This window comes from Anolis carolinensis, chromosome 4, assembly GCF_035594765.1.
Source record: "Anolis carolinensis isolate JA03-04 chromosome 4, rAnoCar3.1.pri, whole genome shotgun sequence".
Taxonomy (NCBI): Eukaryota; Metazoa; Chordata; class Lepidosauria; order Squamata; family Dactyloidae; genus Anolis; species Anolis carolinensis.
The window spans coordinates 247102369-247125154 of record NC_085844.1 but is presented as its reverse complement, the minus strand read 5'-3'; the positions used below and the strand labels follow the sequence as shown (position 1 = coordinate 247125154).

General features: G+C 45.4%; 1 protein-coding gene across 5 annotated transcripts in view; it reads left to right on the top strand.

The window, feature by feature from the left end:
* LOC103280468 (tyrosine-protein phosphatase non-receptor type substrate 1) overlaps positions 1-22786 on the top strand; it is a 236307-nt gene that overhangs the window by 152341 nt on the left and 61180 nt on the right. For all 5 annotated transcript variants that reach the window (XM_008119591.3, XM_008119594.3, XM_008119590.3 and 2 more), the window contains exon 3: positions 13556-13897. In XM_008119591.3, the coding sequence (XP_008117798.1) occupies positions 13556-13897 (342 nt within the window). The remainder of the gene's footprint in view (positions 1-13555; positions 13898-22786) is intronic.

Below are 22786 nucleotides of genomic sequence, written 5' to 3'. Positions count from 1 at the left end.
ACCCCCTTCTGCCCTTGTGCTGTGGGGGCCATATAAATGGCTTCGATGGGCCGCATCCGGCCCCCGGGCCTTAGTTTGGGGACCCCTGATCTAGAGAGATGATTTTCTACACCAGTGGTTCTCAACCTGTGGTTCCCCAGATGCTTTGGCCTTCAACTCCCAGAAAACCTAACAGGTGGTAAACTGGATGGGATTTCTGGGAGTTGAGAACCACTGCTCTATGCTAAAAGGATGGTCACCCACACTTTCCCATCTCAATGTGATGAGGTCCTTAGTCCTTGCTCTCCCTTTTCTCCTTTTCTTGCATCTTCTGTCTTTGTGTGCCTGTCTCTGTTTACCCATCTCTCTTGGTTCTTGGTCCTCCTGTCCCTGCTGTCTTGGACCTTCCATCACCATGTGCTTGTTTCTCTTGCTTTTTCCTCTTCTTCTTTTCTCTTTCTTGCTTCAATGTGTGGCTCTTTCTCTTGCTTCTCTCCTCTCTTCTCCTCCCTTCCTTGCACCTTCCATTTCTGTATGCCTCTCTCTGTTGGTCCTTGCTCTTCTCCTCCTTCTTTTCTTGCACCTTCCATCATCTTTTGCCTGTCTTCCTTGGTTTTGCTCCCGTCTCCTCCCTTTCTTGCACCTTCCATTGTTGTATGCCTCTTTCTGTTGGTCCTTGCTCTTCTACTCTTCCTTTTCTTGCACCTTCCATCATCTTTTGCCTGTCTTCCTTGGTTTTGCTCCCCGTCTCCTCCCTTTCTTGCACCTTCCATCACTGTATGCCTCTCTCTATTGGTCCTTGGTCCCCTTCTCTTCACTTTCTTGCATCTTCCCTCACTGTTTGCTTATCTTTCTTGGTTGGTTTTGCTCCCTGTCTTCTCCCTTTCCTGCTGTTCCTTCACTGTACGCCTGTCTCTCTTCATCCTTATTCCCTGCCGCTGTTCCGTCTCTCTGCCATCCTTCTTGTCTCCTCTCACTTTCACAATCCTTCCCTTCCTTGCTTCTTGCTTCTCCTTTCTTTCCTTCCTCCTTTCCTTGTGATGGCATCAAACCTCTCCTCCCTTGCACCCATCTCCTGATCTCCTTCCCTTTCCTTTATTTGCTTCCCTTTTATCTCTATTCCGTGTCTCCCTTCCTTGCACCACTTCTAGTCCTCTCTCCTCCCCGCCTTCACTTCATACTGGGTGCAGAAGCATTGTTGGGGAGGAGGTAAGGAGGGGTATAAAGAAAGTAATTAGGTGGCCGCTTTTTCCCTTCCCCAAAGGCAGCCCTTTTGTAAAACATTATTTTTTAAAGTTTTTGTTTGAACATCCAATTAAACAAAACCTTTATAAGTCATCCCTCTACATTTTCAGTTTTGTCTTTTGTGGATTCACTGATTTGATTAAAATGTTCTCCCTAGGAATGCTAAATATCTCTAGGTTGCTAAAAGACCTAGAGATTTCTAAAGAGAACATCTTTCTAGGGACTTCTGTGTCTTTCAACACAATTCTGTGTTCAGCTTCCAGTGAAAGTTGACTGTAGAGTTATGCTGGAAGATGTAGAAATCCCTAAAAGCTGTATTAAAAAAAAAAAACAGAAATTTCTTTCTTCACAGTTTTTCACTTTTATGGGGGTCCTGTGCCCTTAACCCCAGATAATGGGACATGAGAGAAGCCTCCCACAAGGATGGTAAAAACATCAAAACATCCGGGTGTCCCCTGGGCAATATCCTTGCAGATGGCCAATTCTCTCACTCCAGAAGCAACTCAAATTGCTCTTAACACGAAAAAAATGCAAATAATATGGAGGGCTGAGTGCATTGCTACCTCAGGGTATAGTGAAAGGTTTCCCCCTGACATTAAGTCCAATCGTGTCTGACTCTGGGGGTTGGTGCTCATCTCCTTTTCTAAGCTGAAGAGCCGGCGTTGTCCATAGACACCTCCAAGGTCATGAAGCCAACATGACTGAGCGGTACCTATTGATCTACTCACATTTGCATGTTTTCTAACTGCTACATTGGCAGAAGCTGGGGCTAACAGCGGGAGCTCACGCCGCTCCCCAAATTTGAACCGCCGACCTTTCAGTCAGCAAGTTTAGCAACTCAGCGGTTTAACCCGCTGCACCACCGGGGGCTCCTTGCTACCTCAAGCAAGGCACAAAAAACAAATATGTCATATAACCTTAAGTGCTAGCTGTAAAAATGTAATTTTTACCTTACTTTGGGTGCATCTGCACTGTAGACTTAATGCAGCTTAATGTCATTTGAACTGCTATGAAACCCTGGGAGGTGCAGTTTTACAAGTTTTATTTATTTACAGTATTTATATTCCGCCCTTCACACCCCAAAGAGGACTCAGGGCAGATCACAGAACACATATACGGCAAACATTCAATGCCAGTTATAACAATCACAAGACAAACAACAGATAGAGGCACAGTAGAGTCTCACTTATTCAACATAAACGGGCCGGCAGAACGTTGGATAAGTGAATATGTTGGATAGTAAGGAGGGATTAAGGAAAAGCCTATTAAACATCAAATTAGGTTATGATTTTACAAATGAAGCACCAAAACATCATGTTATACAACAAATTTGACAGAAAAAGTAGTTCAGTACGCAGTAATGCTATGTGGTAATTACTGTAGTTACGGATTTAGCACCAAAATATCACGATGTATTGAAAACATTGACTACAAAAATGCGTTGGGTAATCCAGAATGTTAGATAAGTGAGTGTTGGATAAGTGATACTCTACTGTATGTATAGGCTTTCCCATCTTTCGGCATCTTTTGGAGGCTGTGCTCAGTTCCGGCCACCGGGGGTGCTGTTGCTCCATCTCCCAGCTGAAGAACTTTCTTTGGTCGTAAACTTCCTCATTTTTTCCGATCAAACACCAAGCCTAAATACCTTCCCACTTTAATGCGGTTCCTATTTATCTACTCACATTTGTTTTCGAACTGCTCGGTAGGCAGAAGCTGAGCTAAAGGTCAAGAGCTCACCCTGACCTGGGTTTCAAACTCTCAACTTTCTGGTTGGCAAGATATATTGCAGCTTGGTGATTAACCTGCTGTGAGAACGCCCAGCCCTTAGTACTGGTACCTCACCAAACTATAACTCCCAAGATTCCATTGTTCTGAGATCTACCCTAGAAGTTCCAGGCACAAATGCAGATGTGTCAATCTATCACAAAATGGGCAAAGTGTTTTTTGTATATACTGTATATAGCTATCAGCTTCTATTTTCCATATAGCTGTGATGTATTATTTCCCTACCCCACCTTCATCTCAAGAAAATAACGATAATGGGGTATATTAGTAAAACCCACATAACACCTTTTTTTGGAGTATTTTTTTTTAGAAAAAGTAATATTTTTTTTAAAAGATTGCAAAATATGAACATCAATTACAGAGTAAGAAAACAGAATGCTTCAACGCCTCAGAAAGTAAAATTGTATACTTACCTGCAATTAAGGTGTGCAATTTTTTTTGTACCAAGCAATATTCCCCAGAATAATTGGATCAGCAGTGCTCTGCAAACATTTGTGTTCTCTTCCATTCCTCTGTGTTAAAACCTTGCGGATAGGAGAAACTATGATCAAATATTTAAAAAAAGTCAGCCAGAAATCTATAATTGCAAGGTATATGTGAATGTGTATTCCTATTATATTTAATAAAAAAAAGTCAGCCAAAAAAGGTTGAAGAAAGGGGCGGAGGAAACTCAAACACATAACAATCAGTGACAGTTTTCAGACGAGGCTGAAAGGAGAAACTGAGCTGCAATTTTGACAGGTGAAATATTAATTCATATTGTGTCATTTCAAAAAGAGAGGAAAACTTTCGCTGAAATAACGCAGCCAAACCCCTTTGGCTTGTTTCACAATATTGATTGCCACTATTTGTAAAGACAACTAAGGATGCATCATTAATATGAGTTGTAATTTGGCAGAGAAGGCTAAAGACTTTGTAAAACTACGTCTTCCATTATTCCACATCTATGAGCCATAGCTGTGGTGTCAAACTGCATTAAAGTGGTGTCAAACTGCATTAATTCTGCATTAATAACAGTGGAGATTAACACTAAATTTTACACACTAACTAATAATAATATAATAATAATAACAGTTTATTTATATTACACTCTATCTCCCTACTCAGAGCAGATTACAGCATACACAGATAGGCAAACATTCAATGCCTTTAACACAGTGGAATAACAATGACATACAAATACACAGAACAAAATTAAAAGCTCTCTCTTTAATCTCCAGCTCAACTCTGGCCATGGGGAAGTGCTCTTGTTCAATTTCCAAGCCAGGGAACCTGTTGTCCATAGACACCTCCTGATCGTGTTCCCGGCATGGCTGCATGGGTGCCTTTATTACTTTCACGCTGTAGCAGTAACTATTGATCTACTCACATTTCCATGTTTTCGAACTTCTAGAGCTAACAGCGGGAACTCACCCTGACCCACAGCTTCCAACTGCTTACTATTAGGTCAACAAATTCAACAGTTCAACAGTTTATCTCAGAACAGGAATTGGTTCTAGAAATTAGTGTTGTGATCTTTTCCTTCCACTTTTTTTTCAAGAAGGTTGGCCCTTCTAGAAATATGGAAAATGGAACCGAAAGTTCTGGAGATTGTTTCAACTTGTTCTAGCAATACTAAGATTAAGGTGTACCCACACTGGATTCCTTTATGCTGACTGTTTAGGTCAGTTTCAAACTGGCATAGAAGAAAACAGTTTCAATGTGTAGACAATTAGGACTGGTAATCTTGGAACCAATTCAAGGCCAATCGCAGGATTCAAGTGGACAGAACCTTAGAAAACAGTGCTATAATTATGTGGTGTAAATGGGGAGCAGCGAACAAGCTAGGGCAGGACTTCTTAAATTGTTTTCACTTACAACACGTTTTATGTGATCCTTGGTATATAGCAGGCATGGGCAAACTTGGGCCCTCCAGGTGTTTTGGACTTTAACTCCCACAAGTCCTAACAGCCAGTAGGCTGTTAGGACTTGTTGGAGTTGAAGTCCAAAACATCTGGAGAGCCCAAGTTTGCCCATGCCTGCTATATAAGTATAAAATGGGTATAAACACCAAACATTTACTGCAAACATTGCACACTGTTGCTCACATATTTGTATAAATGAGTGGCATTTACAAACCTACTGTTTCCAAATTGTTTGCAATCTCAACTTTGAGCAAAAGGGACCCCATTTGGGGTTGTGACGCACAATTTAAGAAGCAGTGGTCTTGAGAAGGCTAAGCACCACACCAAACCTTAAATACTAGGATTCCATCCAGAAGCCATGACATTTAAAGTGGTCTCAAACTGGTATTAACCCAAAAAAGGCTGGGCCAAAATTATGACTTGTGTTATGGCCTTTGGATAAGGTGGGTTCATTCTGAGGAAAAGGGAAAGTACCAATAATACCCCTTGGCTGCACCATTTTCCCACCCTGACACTCAAAAAGTCCACAGTATTGCGGTGGAGAGAATAAGGGGGTCAGTAGCGGGTTTAGGTTCTGCTGGGACAGACTAACATTTACCTTCTGCAGTGTCTCACCTCGGGTTAGCTTCACCTTTCTGTATACACCAAACTGCACACAGGTTGAAGTCTTTTTAGTTTATTAGAAAATAGAAGATAAAAAGTTCTTTAAAAGCAAAAGTAAAGTTCCAAAAGATGGTTACAAAATAAATCCTTAGAGAATAATTCAAGAAATCACAAGGAATAAACAAAGTACCATTAGAGCATGACAAAGTCCAAAAAACATGAACACAAGGTCTGCAAGATAATCCAGGAAAACAAGAGCTTGCTTCTTGGTTGAACGAAAGTTGCTTTGACAAAGGTTTGTCTCCAAACACATTGCTTTAATACCCTTTGCAAAGCATGAAAGCATTTCTCTGGCCTCTGACCTCCTCCTTGTTTGCTATTCTCACACTCCTTCAAACCCTGAATTCCAAACAGTCAGCTCGATCTAAAGATTCCGTTTCATCAAGGTCAGCCTGCTCATTAGTGTCAGCCTGCTTGCTATCAGACTGAGAACTGTCCTCCTTTTCCAAGTCAATTTGCACCTGGCTAGTTTCAGTATCATCAACATCATTCCTTACTGTGGGAAAATTAACTTGCACTCTCTGTTCCTCATCTTCTACAACAGGGACATTTTGAACCTGATTTTGAACCTGAATCCCATCACCCTCATCAGAGTCAATCTGAGGTTCCAGCTGAGTCACACTTACTTACTTACTTACTTACTTAGGCGATCCCTCGTCGTTCGAGGACGATAGTCTTCCAACCTTGGTATCTTGGGCGTGTGTTCTTAGGTGACTGAAGAGACCGATTCTTGACCCGCATATTCTCCCGCAGTGAGGACATCGGTTTCCAGGTGGAAGGCGGTCCCGGTCAGGGTTAGCTTGACACTCCTTCCTCTTGGCACGTTTCTCCCTTAAGCCCTCCGTTCGTGCCTCTTCGAACTCCGCAGCACTGCTGGTCACAGCTGACCTCCAATTAGAGCGCTCAAGGGCCAGGGCTTCCCAGTTCTCAGTGTCTATGCCACAGTTTTTAAGGTTGGCTTTAAGCCCATCTTTAAATCTCTTTTCCTGCCCACCAACATTACATTTCCCGTTCTTGAGTTCAGAGTAGAGGAGCTGCTTTGGGAGACGGTGATCGGGCATTCGGACAACGTGGCCAGTCCAGCGGAGTTGATGGCGTAGGAGCATCGCTTCAATGCTAGTGGTCTTTGCTTCCTCAAGCACACTGACATTTGTCCGCCTGTCTTCCCAAGAGATTTGCAGGATTTTCCTGAGGCAATGCTGATGGAAACGCTCCAGGAGTTTGGTGTGACGTCTGTACACAGTCCACGTTTCGCAGGCGTAGAGCAGGGTTGGGAGGACAATGGTTTTATAAACAAGCACCTTGGTCTCTCTACGGATGTCCCGGTCATCAAACACTCTCTGCTTCATACGGAAAAATGCTGCACTCGCAGAGCTCAGGCGGTGTTGTATTTCAGTGTCGATGTTGACTTTTGTGGAGAGGTGGCTACCAAGGTAGCGGAAATGGTCAACGTTTTCTAATGTGACACCGTTAAGCTGTATTCCTGGCTTTGCAGAGGGATTAGCTGGTGCCTGTTGAAAGAGCACTTTGGTTTTCTCAATGTTCAATGAGAGGCTGAGCTTCTCGTATGCTTCTGCGAAGGTGTTTAGAGTGGCTTGTAGGTCTTCTTCTGAATGCGCACAGACTACGTTGTCATCAGCATATTGGAGTTCTATAACAGATTTTGTGGTGACCTTGGTTTTGGCTCTCAGTCTGCTGAGGTTAAATAGCTTGCCATCTGTCCGATAGATGATTTCCACTCCGGCGGGAAGCTTCCCATCAACAAGGTGAAGTATCATAGCGATGAAGATGGAAAATAAGGTGGGGGCAATAACACATCCCTGCTTGACGCCTGATTCCACCTTAAATGGGTCACTTTGGGAGCCGTTGCTGTCCAAGACTGTTGCCATCATGTCATCATGGAGGAGCCGCAGGATGTTCACAAATTTGTCAGGGCACCCGATTTTTTGGAGGATGGTCCAGAGTGCGCTGCGATTCACTGTGTCGAATGCCTTTGCAAGGTCAATGAATGCCATGTACAGAGGTTGGTTTTGTTCCCTGCATTTTTCTTGGAGCTGTCGAGCAGTGAAGATCATGTCCACTGTTCCTCTGGAGGGACGGAAGCCATTCTGGGATTCTGGGAGGGTGTCTTCTGAGACAGGGAGAAGGCGGTTTGCAAGGATTCTTGCAAGGATTTTCCCGGCCGAGGTTAGAAGGGAGATACCACGATAGTTCCCGCAGTCTGTTCTGTCCCCTTTCTTGAAAAGGGTGATGATGGTGGCATCCTTGAAGTCAGCTGGGATTTTCTCGGTCATCCACACCTTTTTAATGAGCTGGTGGAGTTGTTGTATCAGCTCAGGTCCACCCTCTTTGAAGATTTCAGCAGGAATCCCATCAGGTCCGCTGGCTTTGTTGTTTTTTTGTTGGCTGATGGCATTGCTGACTTCTTCCAAACTAGGCAGTGCTGCAAGCTCATCCCTGGTTTGTTGTTGCGGGATTTGTGAGAGGGTCTCTTCGGCCACATTGGAGCTACGATTCAGCAGGTTCTGGTAGTGCTCTTTCCAACGTAGTGCAATTGATGTTTTGTCCTTCAGAATTTTGGTTCCATCTGATGAGCGTAGGGGCTGTATGCCATGGTTTCTTGGTCCGTAAATGATCTTTGTGGCTTTGAAAAATCCCTGAGCGTCATGGATATCTGCAAGGTGTTGGATTTCTTCAGCCTTCTTTGTCCACCAGATGTTCTTGAGTTCTCTGGTCCTTCTTTGGACCTCAGCTTTTGCACTGGCATAGATCTTTTTCTTGGCAGCACAGTTGGTGTCTCTCTGCCATGTTTGGAAGGCTTTCCTTTTGTTATCAATCAGCTGTTGGATCTCTTTGTCGTTATCATCAAACCAGTCTTGATGTTTCTTAGTTAGGTATCCAATGCTTTCTTCGCAGGCTGTGATGATGGAGGTCTTCAGTTTGTTCCAATGTTCCTCAACATTTTCGGGGTGTTCTGTGGGTAGATGATCCTTGAGTGTTGTTTGGAGAAGGGCTCGTTTGGAGGGCTCCTGAAGGGCTTGGGTGTTCATTTTGCACCTTGTTTTTCTTCCTTGGAGTCTGCGTTTGGGGACGATCTTGATAGCCATCGTGGATCGGATTAGCCTGTGGTCTGTCCAGCAGTCATCAGTACCTGTCATGGCTCTTGTGAGAAGCACATCGCGGCGATCTCTGGCACGTGTGATAACATAGTCCAGGAGGTGCCAATGCTTTGACCGAGGGTGCTTCCATGATGTCTTGAGCTTGTTTTTCTGGTGGAAGAGCGTATTGGTGATGACAAGGTTGTGCTCTCCGCATTTGGTGAGAAGCAAGATGCCATTCGAGTTGCTGTTTCCGACCCCGTCTTTTCCTATGATCCCTGGCCACAGGTCAGAGTCCCTTCCGACTCTTGCATTAAAGTCCCCCAGGAGGATGATTTTGTCCTCCTTATGTATCTCCTATAGGATGGTATCCAGCTGACAGTAAAAATTTTTCCTTGATGTCTTCATCAGCATCTAGAGTTGGTGCATAGGCGCATATGATGGTTGCCTGTTGGTTTTTGGCAAGGTTAATTCGGAGGGTTGAAAGTCGTTCGTTGATGCCAGTGGGTGCTTCAGTCAGGTGCTTCACCAGGTCATTTCTGATCGCAAAGCCAACTCCGTGTATTCTTCTCTCTTCTTCAGGCAGTCCCTTCCAGAAGAAGGTGTAGCCTCCCTTTTCTTCCTTCAGCTGTCCCTCTCCTGCTCTCCGGGTCTCCTGAAGGGCTGCTATGTCAATCTTAAAGCGTCCCAGCTCCCTTGCAATGAGAGCAGTCCTGCGTTCGGGGCGTTCGCTGTCAGTGTTATCTAACAATGTCCGTACGTTCCATGTTCCAAAGTTCATTTTTCTTTTTTGGCCGCAGAGTGGTGACCCCTCTGGACGCGGCAGTCCAGTCAGGGTAGGAGAGGCAGACTATGTTTAGGGCACCTTTTCTAGCCCCTTCCCCGTGTGGGGTGAGCAGAGCGGATCCTAAAAAGGGCTGCTCAGTCATGGATACAGCTGCCGGACTACTCAACTGCCTCGGTCCTTGAGGTAGAACGACTGAGTCCATATCCACCGCCCATGTGCCAGTCTGTGACTAGGGGCTTCCAGATTTCACAGTCCTGCCCCCGTCACCACTCGCTGATCGCCATGGGACTTTTGTAGGTTTGTTTTTATTTTTGTTGGAAGACGCCTGTGCGTGATTTTTTTTAGTGTGTGGAGGTCGGTGCACGGCCGGTCAACACACAGTCTTCACAGAGTGAGGTTCCAGCAGTGGTGTGGTTAACACAATGACAGTGGCTTCTCAGTCTGTTGCAGCCTTCTTCCGCCTTCACAGCCGTTGTAACATGTACCATGTTATCCTCCGCCTGCTCCGCCGTTGGGGTCTTTGGGTCTTCGGATTGTGCTTGGTCTGGAACCTCCCCTGCGGCCACTCCTGGGAGTGCATCACTCCAGTGGTTGTGCCCACAGGTTCATCGGAACACGCAAGCCCCCTCACCACGGCAAGGTGACAATCCATCGAGGGGGCCAGCTGAGTCACAACCTGCAGTCTATTCAGAGAATGCGATAATGAATTAAATTTCTAGACTTAGGTCCTCATCACATTGGGAAAATTCCCCATCATAGAACAATTTGTCAACGCAACCAGCACGGAGCCTCACGGATCTCATCACATGATGCACAGCTACTTCCGGTGGGGCTCCGTGCTGGCTGTGTTCTACAACAGGGAATTCTGAGCACAGGTGACTACCCGTGTTCAGATTGGAAATGCTGTGGACGTTTTGGGGAAGTTCCCCAAAACAATGCTGGCACAACTGCGGGAAAACGGGAACATACACCCACATCTGGTGGGGTTGCGAAAAAATACAAAAGTTCCATAAAACAATTAAGACAGAAATGGAGGAGCTATTAGGGATAAAAATCGATTGGAACAAGTGTCAATTTTTCCTCCAGAAAATTGAAGGTGAGGGGGGAACCAAAAAATGGGAACGATTAATAAATTATATATTAGATGCAATGAAAGCCTCAGTCACTTTAGGCTGGAAGGACCAAAAGAAATGGGATACTAAAACATGGTATAAATATTTAGCAGACTACCTCCTCCAAGACTACATTAGTGAAAGAAGAAGTTACTATAGAATGGGCCAAATCAGAAAGTCATGGGAGGTAAAATGGAAAGACTTAATTTACAGAATAAAGGGGAAAGACAAATATAAGGAATTAAACAAGATTATCCTTTTGATCGAACAATCGTAATAAATACAGGAAATTTGTAAACTGTTCCCAGAGGGAGAAAAAGGGGAAAGAATGTAAACATGTGATACCAATAGAAAATGTTCTGAATGTTTGTATAATTTTATTATTATTTTTTATAATATTTTTATTAGTGCTTTCCAAGAAGATTATAATACACAAAAACAATATAGACACACGGTAAGACTTTACAAAAGAAAAAACAAACAAACAGACAAAAACAGAAAAACAAAACCAACACCCCTGTGAGTCCCCCATTGAAAGAAAGCAGGGGGAGAAGAGAAAAAAAGATAGAAGAGAGAGAAGAGGGGAGCAAAACAAAATAAAAATAAAATAAGAATTAAAAAAGGGGGAAAATGTTAAAGGATATACATAAAATAAGATAATATCGAATTACCTATAACATTATTCTCCCTCACAGATATGCATGTAGGTATAAACATACATACACACATATATATTAATGCATCAATGTTTGTATAATTTTATGATGCACTATTTACAATAAAAATACATATTAAAAAAAAGGAAATGCTGTGGACAGCGTGGAAGGACGTTCAAAAGGTACACTTTCCAGCATGAAATGCGGGGCGCAGAATGATGGATTCACCCCACTGCCCCACAAATTGCCCCACTGTCCCCTGCATCAAGGACCTCCATGTGATGAGGTCCTTAGACATGAGTATTTATAGTCATCCTCTTTTACATTCAGTTGCCAAGTCTCAGCTTTGTGTGACAGATATGATGAGTGGATATTCAAGATAGAGTTTACCGCAATGGCATCCAAGATTTCAATCAGTCCTCCTGATGAGATTTATATGGACCCTACTTATTCTCTTTCCTATAGATAAAGAAAAGCCTTTTAAAAATTCTCTTCAGGCTTTTATAGTATTGTTTGGGTTGAGCTGTTACTGCCTCTTTGCTTTTTCATTTTCTTCGATACCACTGTTTTACTGTTAATTGTATTCTTGTGTTCATACTATTATACCTTGATTGTAAGTTGCCTTGAACATTTGTTCGAAAGGCAGTGCATAAACGCTTAAAATAAGAAAACATTCTGGAAGTGAAATGCCTCACGTCTGCCTTCTGCACAAGATAAGTGCTCTATAGTTAGAGGCAAACTGGAGAAGGAGGGGGAAGCGGTGTTTCTCTATGAGGCAGCTGATGATTTGCTTCTCACGCTTGACATGAATGAGACGACTTTATGAAGTAGTGATACCTGCATGGGCCACCGAAGAAGATGGGAAATGTCAAAACGCATCTGGCGCCTTTGAAAATGTTGTCTTATTTATAGCGGCTGCGAGCGGAAGCCACAATGCATAACTTTATGATAATGGAGCTCCGTCGCCGGCAAGACGTGTAGCCGTGCTCGCGAAGTGCCACACACAACAAGGCATGATGCAAGATGTCTCTTTGCACAACAGAGGCAACCCTTGCATAGTGCATCCTGTTGTGTATCAGCACACGTTGTGCATTGGGGTCATTGTACATTGGAACCATTGCCCAGCTACATGCTGCTGGCTCTGTTCAGACAGTGCTTTCGGAGACTCAAGTTATTACTCAAAGTAAACTTCAAACGCCTTGTCCTTGCCCTCTCCCATTGTTCCAACTGAGAAGAATTCACTCTGAATTTGTGTGCTATAGTTTGAGCCCATTTAACTATATAATCTTTGACTTGAAAGATGCTACCTCTGAAATGATAGCATTTTTTGCACTCAACCATTTCCGTGTTGTTGGAAAGCAGGAAGAGCAATGGAGATGCACCCAGCTATTTTCCTGTAACTGAATCCACTGGGAGGACATTGAATACAGGGATTCCACCACTACACTGAGGATCCTTGCAGATTTCTATTGCACTTCATAGGAAAATAGCTCTACTACTCTCCCCACCCCTACTTAATCTCCAACAAGCCAATGGTGCAACTGTTGCCAAATCTGCATCCCTGGAATAGGAGTTGTGCGGTGTAATATTAGAAAATGTAGATATTTGCCACACGTATGTCTCCCAGTGTAAGATTCCAGCTGTACAAACACGCACATGGGCTTATTCTTCAGTTTTTATTTCATGCCTCTTGACGGAGTGGGTTTGTTGTTAGTCTTCCAAGCGATTCTTGTTTTCTTCCTTTTATTTGCTGTGTTTGAGGCAGAAACACAGTGTGCTTGCCATATGGGTAGCGATGCTAGTGACAGATTCTGCACAGAATTACAGTTGTCCTGCAGCAATTGAAGTCTTTATATATATATAGAAAAAAGAAATGTTTTTATTGTTTTTCTTTCTAAAAAATGCTAGGAAGAAGAAGTTACGCCTTTAGCCTGAACAGGCAGGCTGGACTTTTAATGGTTTCAGGAGTGTGTGAAGGAGATGTTTCAAGGTGTTATAACGAATGTGCAATTTCATATTAATAATTCATAGCATATTATTAGATAGATATTTTGAGATGATGGCCTTGCTTCCCAATTTTGGAAAGAAGGCGGGATGCAGATAAAAATGAAATGGCCACAATGATGCACCTGTTTGTCTCAATCCATGCCTTGCAATGGTGGCTTTCAGGTCAGTGGGTTTGCAAATCCAGCCCTTTATTTGTCTAAGCTTGAAAGAGGATTCAGCACTTTGGATAGCTCCCTTCAAACGCAGACTGAAGCTAGCCTACTAACATGAGTTCTAGATGCAACATGTAACTGCAAATTTCTGTGTTTGTTTGCTATAGGTGTGAGAGGCCAGACACCAGAGATCATACAAACTCCAGAGACCTTGTCGGTGTCTGCAGGAGAAGAGTTCACCCTGAATTGCATCCTGAAGGGGAGCGGAAGGCCAGGAGGGGTCCGTTGGTACCGGGGCCCCGACAGAAACCAACCGGCCATTTACACCCAAAAAGACTCCTCTCCTCGAGTGACGAGGCTTGTTCCTGAGTCTCCCACAGACTTCTCCATCACCATCAGTAACGTTCGACCTGAGGACGCTGGGACCTATTACTGTGTGAAATACAAAAAGACATCAGGAACAGAGGTGGAAGAAACCGCTGGGAAAGGCACCGTGGTTTCTGTGATTGGTAAGTCCTGCTCACGGCTCTTTGGGTCCAAGGAGGGAGATCGGTCCTATTCACTGTCACTCCAAACACTGCAGGAAATTGTGCATTTATTGCATGCAAATGACTTCTTAATGAAAAGCAGACTTGAGAGCTGCATGTTTCAGTAGCAGAAAGAGAAGGGAGCAGGGCCAGCCTATTATTATGTTTATTGATATCCTACTTTGTCCCCAGTTCAGGACTCAAAGCAGCTTCCAACAATGAAGGCAAACATCATTTAAACGATTCACAGCATGCCGAAGTTAAAATGTAATTAAGTTACCAGAAATAGAAGCAGTTAGAGTAAACCGTTAGAAAGAAAGAAAAACCCACTACATTATACAAAGCCTCTATCCCTTAAGCCAGGGGTCCTCAAACTTTTTCAGTGGAGGGCCGGTTCACGGTCCCTCAGATTGTTGGGAGGCCAGACTATGATGAAATAGTCCAAAATTAGGATTCTTGTTGTTGTGTGCCTTCAAGTCGTTTCAGACTTAGGTCAACCCTAAGTCCAAAGTTTAGGACAGAGGCCAGGTCAATGACCTTGGAGGGCCTTAGTTTGGTGACCCCTGATGTAGACTATTTCATAAGACCATAGGTAAGCAAAGAGACCTCCAAAGACCATCTAGATGGTCTCATAAGACCATCGGTAAGGAAAGGGACCCTCAAAGGCCATCTGGATGATCTCATCAGGCCATCAGAAGACCATACATAAGGAAAGGGACCCTCAAAGGCCATCTAGATGATCTCATCAGGCCATCAGAAGACCATAGATAAGGAAAGGGACTCTCAAAGACCATCTAGATAGTTTCATAAGGCCATAGTTAAGGAAAGGGGCCCCCATAGGACATCTAGACAATCTCATAAAACCATAGGTAAGGCAAGGGACCCTCAAAGGCCATCTAGACGGTTTCATAGGACCATAGGTAAGGATAGTGACCTCCAAAAGCCATCTAGATGGTCTCATAAGGCCACAGCTAAGCAAAGAGACCTTCAAAGACCATCTAGACAATCTCATAAGACCATAGATAAGCAAAGAGACCTCCAAAGACCAGGTAGACTTAGGTCAACCCTAACTCTAAAATTTAGGACACGGGCCAGGTAAATGACCTTGGAGGGCCACATCCGGCCCATGGACCTTGATTTGGGGACCCCTGCCTTAAGCAATCTGCTCTCAAACCAAAAAGTCTTCATCTGCTTGCAGAAAGATGGCAAGGAGGCTTTCCATGTAAATTTTGGAAATGGATTCCAGAGACTAGGAGCAGCCACTGCAAACTTCCTTTCCTATATCCCCATCAAATGTAAGAAGGGTGTAAGAAGGGCCTTCCTAGAAGATGTCAAAAGACAACCAGGTTCATACGGGAGAATACATTATTTCATATAACCTGAACACGCATCGCAGAGGACTTTGATAGCCCAACACCAGTGCTTTGAATTGTGCTAATTAAACAGACTTGCTGCCAATAGAGCTGCATTAATAAGGGAATTATGTTCTGGTCTTTTAGCCCAGTTGCCCATCCTCCTTTTCAACATTGGCAATCCTTCAAACCTCCAGGTCAAACAACTGCTTTTCCTTCTTGAAGGCCTCAGGGTTATTACAGGCACCAGATGCCGTCTGATCTTGGAAGTTAAGCAGGGCCAGCCCTGCTAAGCTCTTAAATGGGAGACTACTGATGAATACTGGATAACATAGACTCTATTTCAGAGGAAGGAACTGGCAAAACACCTCTGAGGACCTCATCATATAGAGGTTTTCCTCCCTTTCTACTCGCTTCTACACACTTCAAAGACGGACTCCTATGGAGGCCATCAAATGACAAAAGACTGCTTCCGGTGGTGCCTCCTGGGATTAGAAATGGGAAGATTTCAAAGATGGGAAGAAATCAATTCCATTCCTTTCCCTGCATATAAAAGTGCTTTAAAATAGCTGTTTTCACTTCTGATGGGACGTGGTGAATGTTTTCAATTACTTTTTGACATTTCAGTGTAGGTGTTCATTTGTGAAAGTGGACCGATGCTCCTTCTGCTTCCATTAGTGGTTTAAAGACAGTGTGGATCCCACTGAAAGAAGTGCCTGTCTCTTTGAGTGTTAGAGGCTTCAGGGGAACAATCCCAGGGAAAGTGCTGTCTCAAAAAAGGATGTTTGTTTTATAACGTTTGCTGGTATCCTTGAAATGGTTGAGCTAGAAAGGGAGAAAGTGATCCTTTGTGATCAGAGTGAGCAAATTCTCCATTGTCTTTAAAGATGGAACCGCATGAAATGCTATCCGAAAAAGACGATTACACACACACACACACACACACACACCATTTGTGGGATGAAGTCCCGAGTCTTCCTTGTCTAAAAAAAACCTTCTGAAAATCATGGGTCTCCGTGAATCAATAGATTTCTTGAAATCACATTTGTACGTTCTAGTTAATTTACGTTTAGGCTAATGCATACTGGTTAATCTTTTTGGAACAAAGGGGACAATTTTCTTCCCCAAGGCACTCCAGAGACTACATGGATTACTAGAAATATCCTCCACACTCAAAATTCAATAGAAATCAGATGTAAACAGGAGTTTGAAAAACAACACTGTGGGGCTATAACGTATTTACTTCTTTGGGGGCCTTCCAGGGACACACAATTCAATTGTTTTGAACCAAAAAATGGGAAGCCTGGGGAATATGTAAGAATGCCTTGTGGGTCACTCTTTGCCAACAACTGGTTTAGACTTTGCATAGTGAAAGTGGGGTATGAGTATAAATCGATGCTAGATTCGGGGACCCTAATTATGGATTTGTATATGACTCATTGTCAAGACCCAGGCTGCAGAGCACCAATAACCATACACAGAGGCCAAAATCTATCTAATATCTTTATTGAAGGAGTATATAAAGTTAATAAAAACAAGTGTAGAAAATAGTCCAGAATTAGACCTTTCAGGAAAGGTCAAAATTAGTCCAAAGAAACAATGTCCAATATGAAATATTAAGGTCCAAAGTTGTAATCCAATAACCGAAACACTCACTTTGCCAGGCAAAGTGAGGGGAGATGACAAGGTCCTTAGTCCATGAAACTTGAGCGAGGCTATGGAGTAACTTGAAACAAGGCTTGGTACAAGGCAGCAAGGAACGAGAAGCAAGGACAAGATCCGTGGAATTACTTGGCAAAATCCGGGAAACAAGGCAAGGCTGAGTCCTGGAAAAAAAACAAGGCTAAGTCCTAGGAAACAAGGCAAGATCCGTGGAGGTAAACAAGGCTGAAAACGGGAACGAAGGCTTGGAAACAGGAGCGCGCTGTCCACACACAACTTACTCCCGTAGCTGACGAATTGACTCCGCAAGAACCCTTTGTGGGCAAAACACCTAAATAGGGTCTAGTTTTCCCACCAAAGAGCAGTTCTCTGGGGAACCAGAAACGAAAGCTAATCTCTGAGTCCAGATGCATGACTCCTTAAAGTTTCCCATGGAAAGCAGGCTTAATCAGCTGAATACTTAGCAGCTATCCTAGCACTCCTGCGAGACGCTGCTTGAACTCCCCTCTGTTGTTTACAAAACTCGTGGCGAGAAAACACAGGAGATTTAGGCTCAGGGCTTGTTTGACAGACTTCTGGAAGACAAATCTCTTGCAGGTGCAAGGTTCCCAAATCTGGCTGGGAAAGTTCCAAATCTGACTGAGACGGTGAAAAACCCAAGTTTTCCTCTTCATCTGGCACTACAGTGCCAGGAATGGGACTACATGGCCCATGACTCATCACACTATCCCCCTCCTCAAGCCCCCTCTCAAACTGGGACTCTCTCCCCGAGGCGCGAGGCCGCGGCTTGGCGGGATAGGTCTGATGGAAGCGGCGGGTTAGATCAGGAGCATGGACTGTGGAAGCGTCTTCCCAAGAGCGTTCCTCGGGGCCAAAACCCACCCAGTCAATGAGATATTGTAGGCGGCGGCGGTGAAAGCGAGAATCCAAAATGTCCTGAACCTCAAACTCCTCCTCCCCATCCACCCAAACAGGAGGGGGGGCCGGCCGGTCTGTATCAGGGCGCACACCATCCGCCGGAAGGAGCAGGGAGCGATGGAACACTGGATGAATGCGCATAGAGCGTGGAAGTTGGAGTTTGAAAGTCACGGGGTTAAGTTGCGCCACCACTGGATAGGGACCAATGAAACGGGCATCTAACTTCCGGCAAGGGCGATGGGAGGGCAAAAAGCGAGTGGACAGAAGAACCCGGTCTCCTACCTTGATATCGGGGCCCGGCTGGCGATGTTTGTCCGCGTGACGTTTATAGTCCTCCTTGGCTTGGTCTAGTTGCTGGAGCAAGAGTTGTTGCACCGCTGCGAGTTCCTGCAGCCAGTCCTCTGCTGCGGGAACTTCTGAGGTTTCAATGACAGGAGGAAAGAAACGTGGATGGAAGCCGTAGTTTGCAAAGAACGGGGTTTCTTTAGTAGAAGCCTGGACCCCATTGTTGTAGGCAAACTCTGACAGCGATAACAGGGAAGCCCAATTGTCCTGCTGGTAATTCACATAACAGCGAAGGTATTGTTCCAAAGTGGCATTGGTGCGCTCAGTTTGCCCATCTGTTTGGGGATGATGAGCCGAAGATAAACGAGAGTCTATGCCCAATAGTTTTTGTAGTGCTTTCCAGAAACGAGAGGTGAATTGGGACCCACGGTCTGTGACCAAACTCTTGGGCAATCCATGCAATCTGAAAACATGTTGGAGGAATAGATCTGCAGTCTCTTTGGCCGTGGGAAGGCCTTCACAGGGAATAAAATGGGCTAACTTGGTGAAAAGGTCCACCACCACTAGGATCGTGGTGAATCCACAGGAAGGTGGTAGATCAGTTATAAAATCCGCAGAGATTATTTCCCATGGGTGGGATGGAGTAGGGAGGGGATGTAGAAGCCCTGAGGGCTTTTCCCTTCTTGTCTTGGAGCGCTGGCATACTGGGCAGGTGTTGACATATTTTTCCACATCCTTGCGGATCTTGGGCCACCAGAAATCTCTTAGGATCAAATGCATAGTTTTAAATAGCCCGAAATGCCCTGCTGGCTTGCAGTCATGACACAAACAAAGTGCCTTTTCCCTGCCCGGTCCTGTTGGGGATGTAAACATGATTTCTATAGCAAAGTAGCCCATCCTTAAGCGAAAAGGGAAAATGTAGTCCTTGGCGAAGTTGTTCCTGCGCCCAGGCATCTACTTGCTGACTAGCCCTGATTTCTTGAGCACAAAGGGGCCCTGGAGTAGAGGGAGTTGATTCAATGGGAGTGGATTTGGTGTTTCCCACTGTGAGCGTGGCAAAGTTCTCGGGTTGTAGCAGCTGGGACTCAAAGGTCTCCTTGCGCCCTGCAGCGTATTCCGGTTTCCGTGACAGAGCATCTGCTTGTTTGGTCTGGGCTGGGGTTACATAATGAATTTGGAAGTTAAAACGTTCAAAGAATAAAGCCCAGCGTTGTTGTCTCTGATTTAGCTTGCGGGCAGTTCTTAGATGCTCTAGATTCCGATGATCAGTATGGACTTCAATGGGAAATTTGGCCCCTTCTAACCAATGTCTCCAAGTTTCAAAGGCTGCCTTTATGGCCAATAGTTCCTTTTCCCAAATGGTGTAGTTTCTCTCTGGTGCGGTCAATTGACGGGAATAAAAGGCACAAGGATGAAGATGATCTCCCACCGGTTGTAGGAGTACAGCCCTAATTGCCACATCGGAGGCGTCCGCCTGCACGACAAAAAGGGTTTCAGGATCTGGATGCTGAAGGATTGGCTGGGACGTGAATAATTTCTTTAGTTGCTGGAACCCTTTCTCTGCTTGATCTGTCCAGCGGAAGGGCTGTTTCCCACGGATGCAGCTGGTGATTGGGTCAGACCAGCGGGCAAAGTCTGGAATGAACTTGCGGTAGTAGTTCGCGAACCCCAAGAATCGTTGCACCTCTTTCTTGTTGGTGGGCGCCCGCCATTCCAATACTGCTGAAACCTTTGCCGGGTCCATGGAGAGCCCTAGTGGCGAGACGCGGTACCCCAGGAAATCTACCTCTTGTAGATCAAAAGCACATTTTTCCAGCTTGGCATAAAGTCCATGATCCCGCAATCGTTGTAACACCATTCTGACGTGGTTCTCATGTTCTGATTGTGATCTAGAAAACACCAAAAAATCGTCCAGGTAGATGATCAAGAACCGATCTAGATAATCCTGAAAGATGTCATTGACAAAATGCTGGAACGTTGCGGGAGCTCCACATAATCCATAATTCATAACTCGGGACTCGAATAATCCGAATTTAGTCTGGAAGGCGGTCTTCCACTCGTCCCCTTCTCTGATGCGAACTAGATTATACGCCCCCCGAAGATCCAGCTTGGTGTAGACCTTGGCTCCTCGAAGTCGGTCTAGTAGGTCCGAGATTAAGGGCAGGGGATAGCTGTTCCGCTTAGTGATATTGTTCAATGCTCTATAGTCCACCACCAAGCGTAAATCCCCTGACTTCTTTTTCACAAACATCACTGGGGAAGCGGCTGGGGATTGAGAGGGTCTGATGAATCCCTTGCGAAGGTTTGACTCTATGAACTCCCTGAGAGCTTCTTGCTCCGGTTCAGTCAGGGAGTAGAGATGTCCTCGCGGGATCGGGGCCCCCTCCACCAAGTCAATGGCACAGTCATAAGGTCTATGTGGGGGTAATCTCTCGGCCTCTTTTTCATTGAATACATCCCAATATTCTGAGTACTTCTTGGGCAAAGTGATAATGGGTTCAGTGTCTGTGGCAGGGCAGACCTTGGCTACAAGGCAATGGTTTTGGCAATATTTTGAAGCAAACTGCAGTTCCCTGTTGGACCAGGAGATGCTTGGGTCGTGAAGTGTCAGCCATGGAATACCCAAAATCACAGGGAAATGGGGAACCTCGGTAACAAAGAAGGAAATCTCTTCCATATGTTCCCTTATCCACATTCTGGTGGGTTCCGACCACTGGCTTACGGGGCCCGTCTTGAGGGGGCGGCCATCGATGGCTTGCACCACACGGGCGTTCTTGAAGTCATGATATTGTAATCCCAGAGAGTCGGCATACTCTCTATCAATGAAATTGTTTGTGGCTCCTGAGTCTATCATGGCATGGACCATGACGGGTCCTTTTTTTGCTGACCACAAGGTGACCACTAGAAGAAACAGGACCCCAGTTGGCGGCTCTTGAGTGGGTTTTTTGACCGGGTTGGCGAGCCTCTCTACTCCCGGTCGCTGGCTTCCCCCGCCGGCTGTGCGCCAGCCGCCTCAGACGTCTTCGTCTCCGTGGAGGACGCCGCCGCCAGACGGGCGGCGGGCTTCCCTTTGGCTGGGCACTCTCTGGCGAAGTGGCCCCCGTTTCCGCAGTACCAACAGAGATTTAGGCGTTGGCGGCGGGCCTTCTCGGCGGCGTCTAACCTGGGACGCACATTGCCCAACTGCATCGACACCTCCTCGCTCCCTCTGGGGTATGGGACTGGTGGTGGGGGTCTCCATGCTGGACGCGGCTGGACGCTGGTGGGAGCGGGAGGTTTCACCCCAGCTCTACCGCTCTGGCCTCGGACCCATTGTTTTCTGTTGGCCAGCATGACTTCAGCTCGTAAACATTGATCAATGAGTGCTTCAAGAGAGTGGGGGGGATCCACCTTGGAAATTTCCTCCAACATCTCAATGTTGAGACCCTCCCGGAATTGTCCTCTGAGGGCTATATCATTCCATCCGGTGCTGTGGGCCAGCACTCGGAACTCGGCTATGTACTGGGACAAGGGTCTGTCACCCTGAGAGAGGCGCCGGAGTTTATGGCCGGCTGCCTCCAAATTGTCTTCGATCCCCCAAGTCGCCTTAATGTGATCCAAGAAGTGTTGCGCTGATCTTAGATGCGGGGAAACTTGGTCGAACAGTGCCGTCGCCCAGTTGGCCGCTGGCCCGTCTAAAAGGCTGTAGATCCACGCCACTTTGATGTCTTCTTGGGGGAACTCGGCATTGCGGGCCTCTAGATAAGCCTGGCATTGGCGACGGAAAACATGAACCTTAGAAGCTTCTCCAGAAAACTTGGTTGGCAATGCCAAGGCCGGGAGACGGATTCCGCGTTCCTTCAACCCCTTTATTTCTCCCTCCTGCGCATTGAGCTTATCACGGATGCGGTCCACTTCCTCCTTGTCGATGGTGTAGCTGAGTGGCTGACCTCCCGGTCCGGCTCCGGTAGACATTCTGGCCTAGGTTAATTGGTGCTTAGGGTGGCGGAGTCAAACTGTCAAGACCCAGGCTGCAGAATAACCATACACAGAGGCCAAAATCTATCTAATATCTTTATTGAAGGAGTATATAAAGTTAATAAAAACAAGTGTAGAAAATAGTCCAGAATTAGACCTTTCAGGAAAGGTCAAAATTAGTCCAAAGAAACAATGTCCAATATGAAATATTAAGGTCCAAAGTTGTAATCCAATAACCGAAACACTCACTTTGCCAGGCAAAGTGAGGGGAGATGACAAGGTCCTTAGTCCATGAAACTTGAGCGAGGCTATGGAGTAACTTGAAACAAGGCTTGGTACAAGGCAGCAAGGAACGAGAAGCAAGGACAAGATCCGTGGAATTACTTGGCAAAATCCGGGAAACAAGGCAAGGCTGAGTCCTGGAAAAAAACAAGGCTAAGTCCTAGGAAACAAGGCAAGATCCGTGGAGGTAAACAAGGCTGAAAACGGGAACGAAGGCTTGGAAACAGGAGCGCGCTGTCCACACACAACTTACTCCCGTAGCTGACGAATTGACTCCGCAAGAACCCTTTGTGGGCAAAACACCTAAATAGGGTCTAGTTTTCCCACCAAAGAGCAGTTCTCTGGGGAACCAGAAACGAAAGCTAATCTCTGAGTCCAGATGCATGACTCCTTAAAGTTTCCCATGGAAAGCAGG